At 41.1% G+C, this 16,283-nt stretch overlaps 1 protein-coding gene across 2 annotated transcripts in view; it reads left to right on the top strand.

Moving 5' to 3' along the window:
• Positions 1-16,283, top strand: part of LOC134624943 (sodium/calcium exchanger 1-like) — a 127,555-nt gene that overhangs the window by 101,832 nt on the left and 9,440 nt on the right. For both annotated transcript variants that reach the window (XM_063470155.1, XM_063470157.1), the window contains 4 exons: positions 4,761-4,867; positions 7,455-7,579; positions 9,053-9,152; positions 11,789-12,061. In XM_063470155.1, coding sequence (XP_063326225.1) covers positions 4,761-4,867; positions 7,455-7,579; positions 9,053-9,152; positions 11,789-12,061 — 605 coding nt within the window. The remainder of the gene's footprint in view (positions 1-4,760; positions 4,868-7,454; positions 7,580-9,052; positions 9,153-11,788; positions 12,062-16,283) is intronic.

Here is a 16,283-nt window from a genome sequence, read left to right as displayed (position 1 = left end):
CTCATATTCATCTTCCAGCCTTTTTCCTCTCTGTCACCTCCTTTTTCTTCATCCCATCCCTCTCTCTCCTCTTTTACTTCCTCCTCCTCTCTGTTTGCCTGCTTTGCATTTCATTACTTCTCTATCCACTTACCTCTGTCTTCCCTCGCCCATGTCACTGTCAGTTTGTGCTTATTTATTGCTGCTACTCTTGTTCTTCCTTCTATGAGGTCACATTGGAGTTTACTGTGATTGTGCTCGCACATTTACCTTTTTAATTGTCTTTTTTTTGTGTTTGGAACTTTAAGTTCTTGGTTTCAGATCACATTTTAGCAGCTGATGTTAAATTAGAGCTAATAACTAGCTGGGACCACATCCTCGGTAACGATGGGCGATGAGGGATGAGGAAGTGTGAACTGGTGCTGCGGTTTGGGGAAGGCCTCAAAGGGGACTGGCGACGGCTCCCGGGCTGGGCAGATCCCCATGTACTAATGAGAAGTGAATGAAGGAAAGGAAGAGAGGAGAAGGGGAGAAGAGAGGGAAAATGGGGGGGGGGGGAGTGTGGGGCATGAAAATGAGAACAGCAGGTATAGGTGAAGGGGGGCTTTTATAGCCTGAGGCCGGAGGGGGCGTGAAGGAGGAGAGGTCCCGCTCCTGAAATTCAGATGATATCTCCACTAAAAGTAGAATATAGCGCCACTGCCAGAAGCTCACTTTAAGTCAAAGGGTTGGGTTAAAGCATTGAATTTAATAGTAGAGCAGCGGCCCCCAACCCCCGGGCCACGGACCGGTACTGGCTCGGGTGTCACATTTATGTTTTTCAGGGTTTTTATCGTTGTGTTGTAGTTGTGCGTCTTTTTTTTTAAGAAATATTTACGCGTTACCATGGCCAGAGAGCATTAAGAGGCAGAAAAGGTTGGGGACCGCTGTAGTAGAGTTCATACTACGATAATTACTTTCTAACTTTATGATTTTCTTCCAGTTTTTGTAGTTTCTAGATAATCACAAGTTTGACAAACGTGCTGCGTAACAAATGCTAAGCTCCAAGAAAAAGAAAATCCCAGTTCAGAGGAAAAGGTTTAACAATGTCTGTGTAATCTTTTACATAACTCAGCATTACAATTTCATCTGTGAAATCATTTGAAAAATATAAAATGTCCCAGCTAAAGACACAAATCCCCTTTGGGGATGCGTCAGGAAGGTAAGACTGACATGTGGAGCTACCCGCTGTGGCGACACCTTGTGGCATGAAAGTAGCTACATAATAAAGCAAGAAGAACACATAAATGCAGTTTCTCTAATGGCCACTGATGGCTGGCTCCAAAAGCAAGTCAGTCTCCACAGATTCCCAAGTGAACTTGCCTAAATATACAGCTTTAAAAGCGGCACCATTTTTTATTTACAGTCTGTGACTATAACGAGCGTAATCTCGCTTCCTACTCAGTTCCCTGTAGTCCTCCTAAATATAGGATGTTTTTTTATCTCCTTTTGTTTCACATCTGATTAAACAACATTTAAATTTCTTCTCCAGCGCCGTCTGGGAGTTGGCCACTCACGCTGATGTGACGCTGGAAATAGCAAATCCAGCAAGTTATATCCACTGTTGCCTTGACAGCTCGCCAACGATAAAAATGGACTTCCACGTCTCTTCCCCTCGCTGCCCTTCCTCCACCCTCCATATACGTCTCCCCGTCCATTTCTCCCTCTCGCTCCTGCTTTCTGCTGAAGCAAAGCCTATTTTCCGCATTATAGTCAACATGGCTGACAGCGAAACGTGCGATGACACAACCAGGTGGAAGTGAACGCTCTTTCTTCCTCTCTGCTTGGTAGACGCAGATGGATCGTAGTGATGAAGATGAAACGGGCCAGAAAGATACCAAACCTGATGAAATTTCCTTAGAAGCATCAAAGCTGCTGCATGACACGCACAAATAACAATTAAACAGAGAAATACTTTATAAACTATAAAAGTAGTTCTCCTTTTAAAGTGAGGATAAACATTGCATGTAATGACTTTAGTGAAACTCCATTTAATCTCTCCATTTAAAGTAATTGGAAGTATAATTTGCTGAAGCTTTGTGCTCTCTGATAAAATCTTCCTTTCTTGGCTTTGTCATATTTAACCAGTTTTATATTTTATGGTCTTAAAATAATAATCAGCTGTGACTTACATCTCTATGTGCCATTGCTGTAGCTTTAACTGCTCTGCCTGGCTTATGCTTTCCACGTATGTGCTTGGCAGGGTGGGGATTTCCCAGAACTGAGCCATACCACCAAATATAACGCACTGCAGATGGACCAAACAATCTCCTTTTGATTATCGTTGTCCTGATTGAACTAAGTTTGATTCAGCCAGACAGTTCTGTTTGAAATGTTTATTTACAGCGAGCAGTTTAGTGTATAGGCTTTGACCTCATCTTCCACAGAATTTAAACGCACAGATGTGTTTGGCAGTGATGAGTAAATATCGTCCCACCATTCAGAATCAGCAGCAGTACCGTGGTGCAAAGCAAAGGCAGACATAGGAAATTAACATCTTAGATAGAACACCCAAAAAGGGAATAGCCTTGATTGAAGGTGCTTGCGGTGCATATTGTCTTTGTATGTAGGATTGTTAGAATCTAATAGAGGTTTGGACCTTGACTGGGCCATTGCACCACCTCAGTTGTTTTCTTTTTCAGGTATTCTGTTGAAGGTTTGCTGCTGTGCTTGGGATCACTGCTGCATGACCCTGTTTCAGACAAGCTTTAGCTGTCAGACAGATGGCCATACATTTGACTACTTTCATATGCAGAGGTGTTCATGGTTGACTCAATAGCTGCAAGCTGCCCAGGCCCTGTGACTGCAAAATAACCCCAAATCATCACCCTCCACCCCCGTGGTTGGCAGTTGATATGTGGTGCTTTTGCTGATATGCTGAGTTTGCTTTTCTCCAAATGGTTCAGCGTGCTTTACAGGCAAACATCTCTACATTGTTCTTGTCTTTCCAAAGGATTGTTCCAGACATATTGTGGTTTTTGTTGAGATGCAACTTTGCCATGTTCTTTTAGAAAGAAGAGGCTTTCTCCTTCAAAACAAGCTCTACTTGTTCAGTCTTTTTCTGATTGTAACGTCAAGACCTTTAAGATTTAACGTTTCATTAAATATTAACTGAAGTCCGTACTCTCTGAGCTCTAACTCTTGGCTTTTTGTGGTTTCTATGTACATTACATGGTCTAATCTTGGGGTGAATTTGCTGGGATGTTCAAACCTGAAAATGACACTTGGCTTTGTGTTAACACACAGCTGAACGCTCCAGCATTCAGCCACATCTCAGTCACGCAGAGTGAATCCAGTCCTCGGGATTTGAAATCCCAAGCATAAAAGTTTTCTCACGAGTGATCTAGCATTTACCAGACCAATCCTGGCAGGAACCGGGGGTCGTTAGCTGTCTGGGGAGCCCGACACAGAGGCTGCAGCCTTCCGAATGCCATGACTTTCAATCATCATGACGCAAGATGCAACTAACCTAGTCTCCTTTGTCCTTTTTGCAGTCCAATGCATTAGCTTGAATTGTGTTTCACATTTAGTGCTAAAAAATGTTGTGTTAGCAGCATCAAAGAGCAACTAAGGAGACTCTCGCTACATGACTTTCTTCACGTGTTCCAATCAACAAGTTTTTCTAACAAAAATTCTTCACCACACTCTTTCGTGTTTTCATAGACGTTCCAGCCAATTATCCACACCGTACAGGCAAACTGCCAAAACTTCTGATTGTATAAAAATCAGCAGTTGCTAAGAAGTAGCTCAGGTCTGGGTTCTACTGCTACACACAAAGAAACGTAGATGTGAAGCTGGTTAAACATGCGAAAGCAGCTGGTAAAAGTAACACGCAGAAAGACAGAAGCTATGCACTGAGTGGAAACTGAATGAAATAACAAGCCAGTAAATATGAATGCACACACAGTTTAAACAAATTTGCAGATGTTTAAAGTTGGGAAAAATTGATTCAATAGATTTGCCACATACACAGAATGGTTTAATTATTGTTGGTTTACATTGAAACTCCACATGAAAAGCAATCACAGCTTTCAGTCTGTCCTGTTAAACTCCCGTCACATTTACAGCAGCATTATTAGTTTTTATGGTTTTCAAAGATTCTTTTCTTTATGTAGACAATAAAATCATTATTAAAATATATCAACAGTCTGTCTTTTGCAACACAAGCAGTACTAAGAAGTGCTCCAATAGCTATTATTGAAAATCTCCACACCTTTTTTCCGCTCCAATTTACACATCCCCTCAAAACTCTCTGCACTGCATTTTAGGAGCTCCCCTGGGCGCTCCTGATTGAAAATGTTTCCCCAGTAGTTGTGGTGTTCATAGCATCACTGTCAGTTGTCAAGCCTGGGAGGTAGCTAGCACCCTCACATGGTGTTCCCCCCAAGTACTGCCAATCTGGGCTTCAGCCTTCAGTTTTGCTCAGACTCGTCATCCTTTTCTCTGAGAGAAATCACAAGGGGATCAAATCTAATTATTTTTCCTTTTTTGGGTGTGTTTATTATAACTGTTATTTTAGGTTAGGTAGTATAATGATTACTTATGTCAGTGTTTTTCAGTGTAGGGGCAGCAGAAATGACCTCGTGTCCGATTACAACCTGTCACGGGGAGAGTTTTAATAGACTGGTCCTTTGCCATGAACAAGCTCTTACTATGATGGAGACCATAAAACCAAGAAGGTAATTATCTGGACTGCACACACTGAGCCTCGTCTTCTCTCTCTTTTCTTTTTTAACAAACAGGAAGATCATTGAGGTGAAAATCATTGATGATGAAGAGTATGAGAAGAACAAGACCTTTACCATCGAGCTGGGAGAGCCTGTTCTGTTGGAGATAGGACAGAAACACGGTGAGGCTTTCTGCCCTGTGTGTGTGTGTGTGTGTGTGTGTGTGTGTGTGTGTGTGTGTGTGTGTGTGTGTGTGTGTGTGTGTGTGTGTGTGTGTGTGTGTGTGTGTGTGTGTTCAAAGAGAGTATCAAGAAGTCAGGAGAGAGAGCAGGAACAAGGAAAGTGTGACAGACAGAATGACGTCTTTATTTATCAGCAAACAGGCCCGGTGCACATCTGTCGCTTGGAGACAAGGTGAGACCAGCATTGATTACCTGAAGCCTCCAATCTAAACTCAGATTAACCGTGGAAACATTTCACTTTGAGCCACTGAGGATGTGACTTGGGAAGGATTTCGCCATCACTGGCCCTGAGCTGCGATGCGTTTTTGAAGTAATCGTGTCACAGGAGGGATTGGAGTAATAACTCATCCAAATCAGCATGTGATCTGCTTAATTATGTCACCATAAGGAGGTTTAGTGTATGCAGTATAAACAAAAGCCAGAAAGCTTCTTTTCGTTGTCTGGAATCGCTGTAGTATCGCAGCGTCGTCACAGATGGAACACAATTTGCAGTTTAGTCATGGCAAATGAACCATTTTGATCAGCTTCTTTCCTCTCGTCCTGTCATCTGCTAATTCAAAACCCGCGCAGATCTTTGAAATCCAAGAATCTAAAACATTTAAGCCCCCGCCCTTCTTTTTTTTTAAGAATGTGAGAAGCTTTAGATGAAAATTTAAAAGGCTTCTTTAACAGAGAGACAGCTGATCTCCCCGAGGTGACTCAAGGCTGGAGAGAACCAATGCTCAAAGCCAATACGTCATTTTTATATGTATATATATATATATATTCCACATTTAGTGCTAAACATTACCAGCATTGTACCCCTGAATGTGCTAGCAGCTTCAACGAGCAGCTAATGTGTCCCAATCGACAAGTTCACTTATTTTTCAAACAAAAATTCTTCGCCGCGTTCATTCGTGTCTTTAAAGACGTGCCAGCCAATTAGCCACACCAGAAACCTCCTGCTTTATCACTCTTTAAATACACACAGAGGCTCTTCTCAAAGAGTCTATAGTGTAGATGTCACACAGGAAGAGCCCATAGCCTGCGGCATGCTGTGGCATGTTTCATTACACAGAAATGTGATGGGTTTTATAATGCTGTCACAGAGCGAGCAGACTGGCAACCACATAATGCTGTGTCACATACAGTACACAGCTTTTCAATTACAGCGAGCTAGACACTGATAACAGCAAAAATTAATAACTTGCTGTCTGTTTTTGAAACGTGAGCGAACAAGGAGACATTTGGGAGAGATGCTGAGGCATACATGGAAGCGCGCAATGGAGAGGTCAGAGAAAACGTTACGTTTTTGCAGATAAAGCTTGCGTTTCCCAAGTTTAAAGATTTAGCATATACAGAAATATTCTTTCACAACCCATAGCATAGATCTCAGTAATAGTTCACACTGCTGTGGTCTCTGCTGAGAATAATGAAAAAAAGAGACGTGTCTTAAGATGATGTCTGAAATCTGTCAAATTAAAAGATTTAGCAAACGACTATATGGAGAAACCTCAGGGCAAAATTTGATGATTAAATGCCACGGAGTTATTTGAGTAACGTGACTGCCCAAACCTAGAGTAATTGTGCTGAGCTGAAATTTAAAAATGGACCTATTATGTTCATTTCCAGCTCCATATTTTTTTTTCGTGCACTCCACTAAAGTGACTTTGGATGATTCACTGTTATATATATCATTCTTTTGTAGCTCATACATTGGTCTTTGTTGCTAAAACAGCTTTTGTCTTTAAGTCTTCTGGTTGGCTATCCCTCCTAAACAGAAGGTATGAACCAATTAAGGTGGAAAGTATTGATAGATGCACAGTTTGTTTTGGTCGATAAACCAACACAGAATCTATTACTGATTTCCATCACTGCATAAATAAAACAGTACAATTATCATGTTACATGTTATGTTATGTTGTATGATATGTAACTAGTATTTGATATTTTCTCTACCATTTTAGACAATTTTCATCTTAATTCCTTAAAAATATCCCACTGTTAAACAAAAAAAACTCAGAATAACACAAGGAAACATTTCAGACCTTATTTTTAATATCTTTTCATTTTCACTGTGAGTTGGGTAAAGTTATGTATAGGTACGAATGTCAAACTTTAAATGAGGCAGAGCTTGTGCAGGGATGCAGCATTTGAAATGCACATGTTATTCGGCACATATAAATTGCCTTGGTAAAGGGAGTGGTATGTTTCTCAATGGTTTCTAATGACTGTTTTTTAAGTAGGAGCTTAGATAATAATAAATCCTATATGTGAAAATATTAGCAAACTAGCTTTGGCCTTTAAAAATGTCAGTGTGCAAGTAAATGGAGCAGTAATAAAGACATTTCAAAATGAAAGCACGTTAAGTCTTAAACAGTATCCTGGCGAGGCACATCCACCGAAACTGAAGGGTTTGCTCTTATTTTGAAAGTACAGTCACTGCTAACCAACGAGCACCGACCCGTTGCCAGGCTGGGCAGGTAGCTGTTTCTGTTATTACTGTTACTTTAAAGTCTCATCACTACTCATCTCTACTGTCACCTAGGTGACTCAAATGAAAACAAGCCTTTGGTGGGGGCGGAGGAGGAAGAGGTGGCCAAGATGGGCTGTCCCAGTTTGGGCGAACACACACAGCTAGAAGTGGTCATAGAAGAGTCCTACGAGTTCAAGGTAAGTGTGTGTCTGTGCGTGCCGATACTGCACTAACAATGCCTTTACCAGAGCAGGTGTATGTGAGCGATTCTTCTATCAGATGCATTTTAAGTCCTGCTGGGTCGCTAAAACTAAATGTCCAGTGTCATTCTTTCATTTTGCACTGGATGCATGTAGAGCAACGCCTTCTCTGGTAGGATGCTGCTGATTTTTAAAAAGGACCTGCAAAAAATAAGTAAATAATTTATTAACACGATGTTTTCAGAAACTCAAAGAAGTTAAGTCGCTTTCTTTTCAAGCTCCTTCCATCATCTGGATGACTGAGAACCTACACAGACGATATGTTTTCATCATATTTCAGTACAAACGGGCATTAAACAAGCCTGGCTTTGTTCTTTCATAAATATTTTAACACTAGGAGGCGGGCCGTCCTAGATCTGATCCATTTCTAACTCTGACAAACACCATCGTCACGAGTTTGCAGCCGGGGAAACACAATAACGACACAACAACAGGGCTCTCTGTGGCTTTACCTCACGTGGACCCCTGTTTCTTCATCTTGTGTCATCATATCGTTACTTATTTTTCCTGTTAATTGTCATATTCATTTGTCCTCTCATTTGTCATTTTCATCTCTGTGTTTGGTCTTGAAATGTCACCACTCGTGTGTCTGCGTACAGATTTCATCATCTCACGTATCCATTTTTTGTCATTTTGTGTGCGTGTGTGTTTGTGTGTGTCTGTGTGCAGAGAGCAGTAAATACACTTCTTAGGCATGCTGAAAAGGTAATCCATCATTTTCATGCATGCAAAGCTTGTTCTCTAATCATCTACTGTACAATACTGAAATGTACTAATGGTGCCTGGGTTAATCACATCCCAATCTATAAATCATTAAGCGTTGCCACACATCGGGATTAATTTGTAATTTATCTTACCGGGACTGCTAAAATACGGCACATTTACCATTTTATGATGCTTCTAACATAGTAGATAGTAAAAAATTCAGAATTCCCTCCAAGCCCTGTCAGTAAAGTTACAGTAATGACTGCTGGTGCTGTGCTCCTTAGCTGCTGTGAGCTCTTTTACAACATCTTTTATTATCTTTCTTCTCTTGCCTGTTTTAGAATAAAACACTGAAGCAGTATGCCTGAAGGTTTTTTCTTCCTGAATTTTACAGCAAGCATAAGTAAAATGTGGCACGGCTGATTTCACAGCTTCATATTAATTAGCACACCTTATACCTGGAGTACCGGGTCCTGAAACTTTAAATGAATGTATGGTTTGGGTTTTAACCGCAAGGCCTGAAGTCAGCAGTTTCCTCTTTCTGTATAGCTGCGAATGAATTAACAGCTTGAGGGTTGTGTTTTTCCTGTTCTGCCTGATTTGTATGCAATGGCATGGTTGATATTTGTGCGTTTGTATATTTGTGTGTGTGTGTGTGTGTGTGTGTGTGTGTGTGTGTGTGTGTGTGTGTGTGTGTGTGTGTAGAGTACAGTAGATAAGCTGATCAAGAAGACAAACTTGGCCTTGGTGGTGGGAAGCAGCAGCTGGAGGGAACAGTTTGTCAATGCTGTTACAGTCAGTGCAGGTAACACACACACACACACACACACACACACACACACAAAGGGCTTCACTTTGATTTATGAACAGTGGTTTTGGCTGACATTTTTCTTGACTTTAGTTTTAAAGATGGTGGATGAAAGGAAATAATTTTTCTTAAAACGTGACATCAGCATTTAATTTGGACCCTTATAGTGTATTTTGATAAAGAGAGATCATCAGAAGGAATTGAAAGTGATTTATTGAAGCACAGAATTCAGTTTGAGATATTTGGCGTTTAGACCCTGATGGCCCAGCACAGCAGAACGGGATCTCAGTGGTGATAGGGATTAGAGCAGGACTCCCCGCAGTCTAGACGCTGGTGGTGGAGACAAAGATGGAGGCTTGAATGGAGCCTGAGTTGCACGAAGGCAACTGCAAGGAAGAATGACAGATGTACAGTACGCGGAGTGAAAGCTGATTGGCCAGAAGAAGGCCAGCAGAAAGCTGATTGGACTAGACTTGTGATGTCACAATCAGCTTGACAGCGTGGGAAAGTGGAAGTGATGTAAAGCTTAGATTAGCCATCAACACCTGGGAAGCAGACAGATGAGTGACTACAGATCTCCCCTATTGAACTTACACATAAGCTTCGTTTATTACATTCATAGTCTGTTTCTTTACTGTCACAGACGGAAGTCTTATTCAGTTTTAGTTATGTAAAGTAGTTTGACATTGTAGGACATGCAGTACATGGACAAAAGAATATTTCTACCTGCACGTTACACATGCACATATGGAGTTGCAGTTATGACTGCTTCCACTCTTTGGAGTGTGTCTGTAGGAATTTCTGCCCATTCATCCGAATTGGGGGATACGTGGACAGAAACTGATGTTGGATGAGAGGGCCTGGCATGTGTTCTCCATTCTAGTTCATCCCAAAAGTTCTGATGGCGTTAAGGCTCCGTTTGGGCCAGTCAAGTTCTTATCGACCTTGCTTTGGGCTTCCATGCAGCTGCTTCACCATGGAAACCAAGCCATGAAGCTCCCAGCGTACAGTTTGTGTGCTGACGTTGATGCCAGAGGAGTCTTGGAACTCTGCACGTATTGAATCAGTAGAGCAGGTTTTATATACTATTCAATAATATCCCTTAGAATTCACTTTGGAATATCTTGGACAGAAGAAATTTCACAAAATGACTTGCTAGTTGCTATGGTGACATTTGATTACAGTACCACACTCAATTTTTTTTCTTTTGCAAATATTTGTAAAGGCAGACTGCAAGGCTGCATGCTTGACTCTGTAAGCTGGTGGCAATGGAATTGAATGAAACAGCTCTCATATATGGGCATAGTATGGGCTACTAGCAAGCTAGATTAGCATAACATAGCACAATTATTGGTACATTATAGCATTTAATTAATACAGCATTTTGTGTTGCTTAAAACAACCCCTCACTCTTAATTTAAATATATTTCTATCATCTCTAAAGCTTATCAATTAATATGACATGCGTTATTAGCTTCTAATTAAAATGTTAGGTTGGGGAGGTATTTCAGGCAGTTAGCCATTTTGCTTATATTGGGTAGTTTTTGTGAATTACAGCTACATACCAGCTGCTTTTCATCAAGTCATGACTAAAACATTTAAAACAATGTCAAATACAAATTGAGTGAGATTTAAAGTGCTGCTAAATGGGTGCTTTAAGCAAAGCTAAGTGGATCAGCTGTTTTTTGGTCTTTAAGGCTACGTTCACACTGCAGGCGAAAGCGCATCAAATCCGATTTTTTTTGACCCTATGCGACCCATATCCGATCATGGTATGACAGTGTGAACGGCACAAATCCGATATTTTCAAATCCAATCTGGGTCACTTTCGTATGTGGTACTGAATCCGATACATATCCGATGTTTTAGAAAGTGACTGCTGTTTGAACGGTCATGGCGCATTAAATCCGTCTTTTACGTTACTGACACGACACAGACGCCAATTATCAGTGCCGGAGAAGCACCGGAGAAGACATCCCGAACGCTTCCTGGCCATCCAGTGTAGATGTTAGTGAAACTGTTGGGAAGACAACGTTTGAGAAACGTGAACATTTTATTTGTACTGTATAATCTGCAGATTCTGACAGAAATCTGCAACTATCCTTTGAAGCACCGCTCCTCTAAAACAGCAATAAGGATCATTATTAGGTTATTTACATTATTATGTAAATAACAAAATAACTTAAAGCAAAAATTGGGAAACGTCAAGTCCGAAGTCTTTATATTAAGGGCCATCAGTCAAACAATATTGTTTGCTCTGGGTCTAAACAGAGCGCGTTGTGTGTGACGTCTTCTTTTGCGCATGCGGGCCGCTTTGAGCGTTCACACTAGAGCGCGTTTGCTGTCGCATTTTATTTGTAGTGTGAACAAGCCGACAAAAAAATCTGATTTGATCAAAAAATCTGAATTGAGCATTAAGACCTGCAGTGTGAACGTAGCCTGTGCTAATCTAAGCTAATCAAGAGACTTAGGAGATAAATGTGGCAATGTGTGATATAAAAGATATCAAACTTCTGTCTCTTATTAGAGTTAAAGCTGAAGTTTATCTGTCTTGTTTCTTCTTTTTGTCTCATCCATTTTTATTAATTGTCTTGTTACTTTTACTCTGTTTCAATCTCCCACCTTACCCAAAGGAGATGATGACGAGGAGGAGAGCGGCGAGGAGCGGCTGCCCTCCTGCTTCGACTACATCATGCACTTCCTCACTGTCTTCTGGAAGGTTCTGTTCGCCTTCGTCCCTCCCACAGAGTACTGGAACGGCTGGGCCTGCTTCATCGTCTCCATATCGCTTATCGGCGTCCTCACCGCAGTCACGGGCGATCTGGCATCTCACTTCGGCTGCACGATAGGACTGAAGGACTCGGTGACGGCTGTTGTGTTTGTAGCGCTGGGAACATCAGTGCCAGGTAAGGATGAGTGGGGAAGAGCCTTATTATTTGACTTTAAATCCCAATCTAAGCACCAAAACATTCACCACCACACGCTCATCAATGGCCAGCTCATCAAAAACATCAGGAAATGTTTCTGGGATCTTTATTTCTTTTATATTGTTTTCACCTTTCAAACAACTTGGTTAGAACTTTCAACAATGGTTACAGTGTCTTATGCATGCTGATGATTGGTCAGCATGGATAAATGCCACCCGATTTTTGAGAACACGCTCTTAGCTGGATTGAAACACCCTGAATTAACCTATTAAGTTCATAACCACCACCTTTGTGTGACCTCTTAGTCTGATTACCAATGTTAGGGTTAGTTTAGCTAAATAATGAAAAATTAGTTAGGGATATGGTTACATTTAGATGCAGTATTGTGGGTTATTATGAGTAATGCCTATGTATGAGTGCGGCTGTTGAAAACGAGCAGGAAGAAGATTTCCCCAACTTGCAGCTTGATCTGAATACAGGTATGAGGAGAGGTTTAGCAGGACTCAAACAGAAACAGATGGCTCGGTGTTACGCCACAGTGGTGCAGAGTGATTATTTTCCACGTTTGCCATGTTACAAATTCCTCCCCTCCCATTATACCACACTCGAGCTTTCCATTTCACCAGACATGAAATGAGCTGCGTCTTCCCTCCAAAGTTCAGATGTAAGTAAACAAACACAAGCCTCTCTCCTGCACCTGATTTCAATAGCAGCTGCTTTGACTTCCAGGATCGAAATCAAAAATGTAATTGTAAAACTCCGGCTCCATCACAGCCTTCAGCCTCGGAATTTTTTCTTGCCCGGAGTGCGCAGATCGTCCCCAGACTTTCATTCAATTCCCTGCCTCATTCCTAACGACAGCAGGTTTATTGTTGCCCCTTCGTATGATTTATAGAAACGGCTCCTGTGCTGCTCTTCCAAGCGGTAACTTGGGTGGCTTGTGGCGAGGTCTCTGGAAAGTAGTGTTTGAATCAATTCCCTCTACAACCATGTTATGGTGTGTTAAGGGGAATTTTAGATCCGTAAATCAGCGCGTTTCCTTTTGCAAGGTTCTAATGTTTTCATTTTCCCTCTTGTTGTGAATCTCTGATCACTTTCACTCCCAGCCAAATCTCTATCTGTTCCTTCTTTAGTCTCTCATAGTCACCCCACTTATCTGTTAGGCTCTCGTGCCACATTCTGGTCAATTTGTTACTCTGACTTGGTGTTACCTTACTCCGCTCTTTCTTTCCTCCTCTTAGTGTTTTTGCTATTGGATCATCCATCATTCTGACCTGTGTATGCTGTAGAAACCAGGCGTGTGTGTGGGTAAGAACGTGTGCTTTTCCTGTCGAGGAGCTGCAAGTTAGCATGCAGCATCTCCAACGGGCCATTATAACTTTCACTGGGAGTGTTTGCTGCTTTCTATTTGTGTGTGTGTGATCTCCTTAAAACTTGTTAGCAACACTCATCTGCTCTCTCGTTTCCCTTTCTCTGACATGCGCCCTTCCCTCCTCCTCCTCCTCTTCTCTCTGTCCTCCTCGAGATTCATAAAAGCATTTCTGTGTTATTAGATTGGAGACACACTCCAGGATTATCGGCCCAATTTACACAGAATTTGCAGATTCAGGCAATTAGAGAGCAAACGCTGATGGTTTGAAGCTGCACGCTACAAAATGTTTCTGCCTGTTTAAGAGGTTTGTACAGCTCATTTGTAACCATCTGAGGTATTTAAACGGTAAGTGGTGTTTGATATGTGCGTCCGTGGTGAACAAACGCTGGTTTGCAGTCTTCATCTCATACGCTGCTTCATACCTGAAGTTTATCTCTGTGTGAACTGATTTTTGACTTTTTGGATAATATTGAGATTTGTTGCTCTTCTTTTGGTCTAAATACATGAATTTCACTGTGGAAAGTCTTTTTGGAATTTTGTGGGAAGTTGCTGCAACAGAGGATTTAAATTGTTTTAGTATAACAATAAAAATCTGCACAGCCTCATTCATCAAATGAGAACTTTTAGATATTTTTGTGACCATTTAGCAGGAATAGTGTGGACGAAAGGAGTCTATACGAGCCAAATGAAGTTGTTCAGAAGATGACAATATAGGTCTGCGTACATTCACCACAGCATTAAACAGGCTGTTCTCATCATTGTTAGCTGTGTGTGGCTGGCTAGGCAGGACCAGATCGCAGGACTCAGAGACGGGGGATTTAAATCTAAGAGGCAGCTTTATTTGCTGTGATGAAGAAGTAAGATGTGGTACAAAAATGTAAAAAAAAAAAAAAAAAAACACTAAAAGAAACAAGACTAGAACTAAGACTCTTGCAACCAGGACACAATAAAGGAACATGAACTACACACAAGAAACACACTGCAAACATGGAGACCACGACGATGAACAGAGTGTGACTGAAGACTTAAATACACATGCAGGGGATGGGAAACAGGAGAGAAACACAGCAGGAACAAATCAGACGTAACGAGAGAGGAGAAGGAAAACTAAACAATGCATGCAGGACAAGAGACTATCATAACAAGACAGGAAACACTGAGGACAAAACAATAAGGGAAACTAAACCAGAACCACAAAGGATAAACACAAGAATCAGAAACTCATAAACGTAAGAAAACTAAACTAGGAAATATCTCTAGGAATTCCACAATAATGACTTATCAAGATTCAAAAAAGTCCACAAACACAAAACACTGGGTCAGAGACCCACAACCATGACAGTTCTGTTTAAGACATTGATTGTCCTGACAAAGATGTATATCACAAAAATTTTACATTTCCTGTAAATTCCGTGAATCTCTGGTAACTCGACTTGTGTGAAGTGTTTTCAGCTGGGCGTTTAGTACCTGGGGTCGAGTGTTTTGACCGATGCATGAAACTATGCATTTTTAGACATGTTGTAACGTGCGCCATTTTCTTTGTGAGCATTTATTACACGGCGTGCTGCTTGGAAAAGCCTGTTTTAACATTTGAGTCTAAGATAAACTCTCTCCATACTATTTTACGTGACTCTTGCGTAGGTGGTTGAAGATGTTTGCTGTGTTCGAGTCTCAGGTGGGGACCAGTTTCCTGCATAATTTGCATAGTACAGTTTTCTGGTCCGTGTCAGACTTTTCATAACAAAACCATGTCCATGCTACAGAGGTAGCCCCTTGTTTAGAAATAAGGTCCTCGATTTGTTTTGACTGGTCTTTCTGTTTGTCATCATTTCAGTTTATTTTGAAAAATCTCAACAGGATCTTCAGCTTTATTGTGAAAGGTTTATAAGGAAAATAAACAAGTGGACGGCGGAGCCACACGCTGGGTTTACCGTCATTGTTGCTAACAACAATGCGTAAAAACAGTCGCTTATCCGTCCGTAGTGTGGTTATTTTAAATATAAGAGAAAGCGAGAACTTTAAGAAATTAATATAGCCACTACAGTGACCATCAAAATCATGAAAAAATATTGCCGTAAACAGTTTATTTTGCAACACCACGAAACAAACGATAGCGTGATATGAAACAATAGACGTTTTCATATCGTCATCCGATATATATCTTATATCGAACAGCCCTATATGAAATAGCAAATAAATGTTCATTGAGCACCTATTGGGATTTAAGTTGCTTTTTAGACAAGTGAAGATATTTCTTTAGCAAACTGATTCCTTTTAAGAAACATTGCTAATTCAGAGTCCGTGATGCTGCTGGATTTGTCCCACTGCATCTCTAGCATGTGTCTGATGATCTTATTTGGAGGCAGTAATATGGAGTTTTATGACTGATTGTAATCCACAGCTTCACCTGCCCCTATGTGCACACACACACACACTCACTCACTTGTTTTTTGTCTGGTCTACCCCCAGCAGGATTACAGTCCCCCCCCCCCCAAAAAAAAATAATTTGGAGGACAGTTTTAATGTTGGGATATGAATTTGAGCTAATCTCACTGACATTCAAATGAAAATTGAGACTCTTCTCACCAGCCTGTCTAAAAACAGAATTAAGCCGAGAGAGACGTTCAGTAACTGGCAGCAGCTTCCGCCGGTATTCCCTGCCAACCCAGTTGTAGTCTCTCTGCTTTTCATCCAGTTTCTCCTCACATATCCTGCACCACGAGCACACTTAGTGTACACCTACAGCATTTCACAGCATTTATTACATTGATTTTGGTTGTGCTGATGCCAGAACACAACTGTAAATTACAGCAGGACTAATAAATCTTC

The sequence above is a fragment of the Pelmatolapia mariae genome, linkage group LG3_W (assembly GCF_036321145.2).
Source record: "Pelmatolapia mariae isolate MD_Pm_ZW linkage group LG3_W, Pm_UMD_F_2, whole genome shotgun sequence".
In the NCBI taxonomy this organism is placed as follows: Eukaryota; Metazoa; Chordata; class Actinopteri; order Cichliformes; family Cichlidae; genus Pelmatolapia; species Pelmatolapia mariae.
The sequence above is the reverse complement of the archived record's forward strand: the minus strand, read 5'-3'. Positions and strand labels throughout refer to the sequence as shown.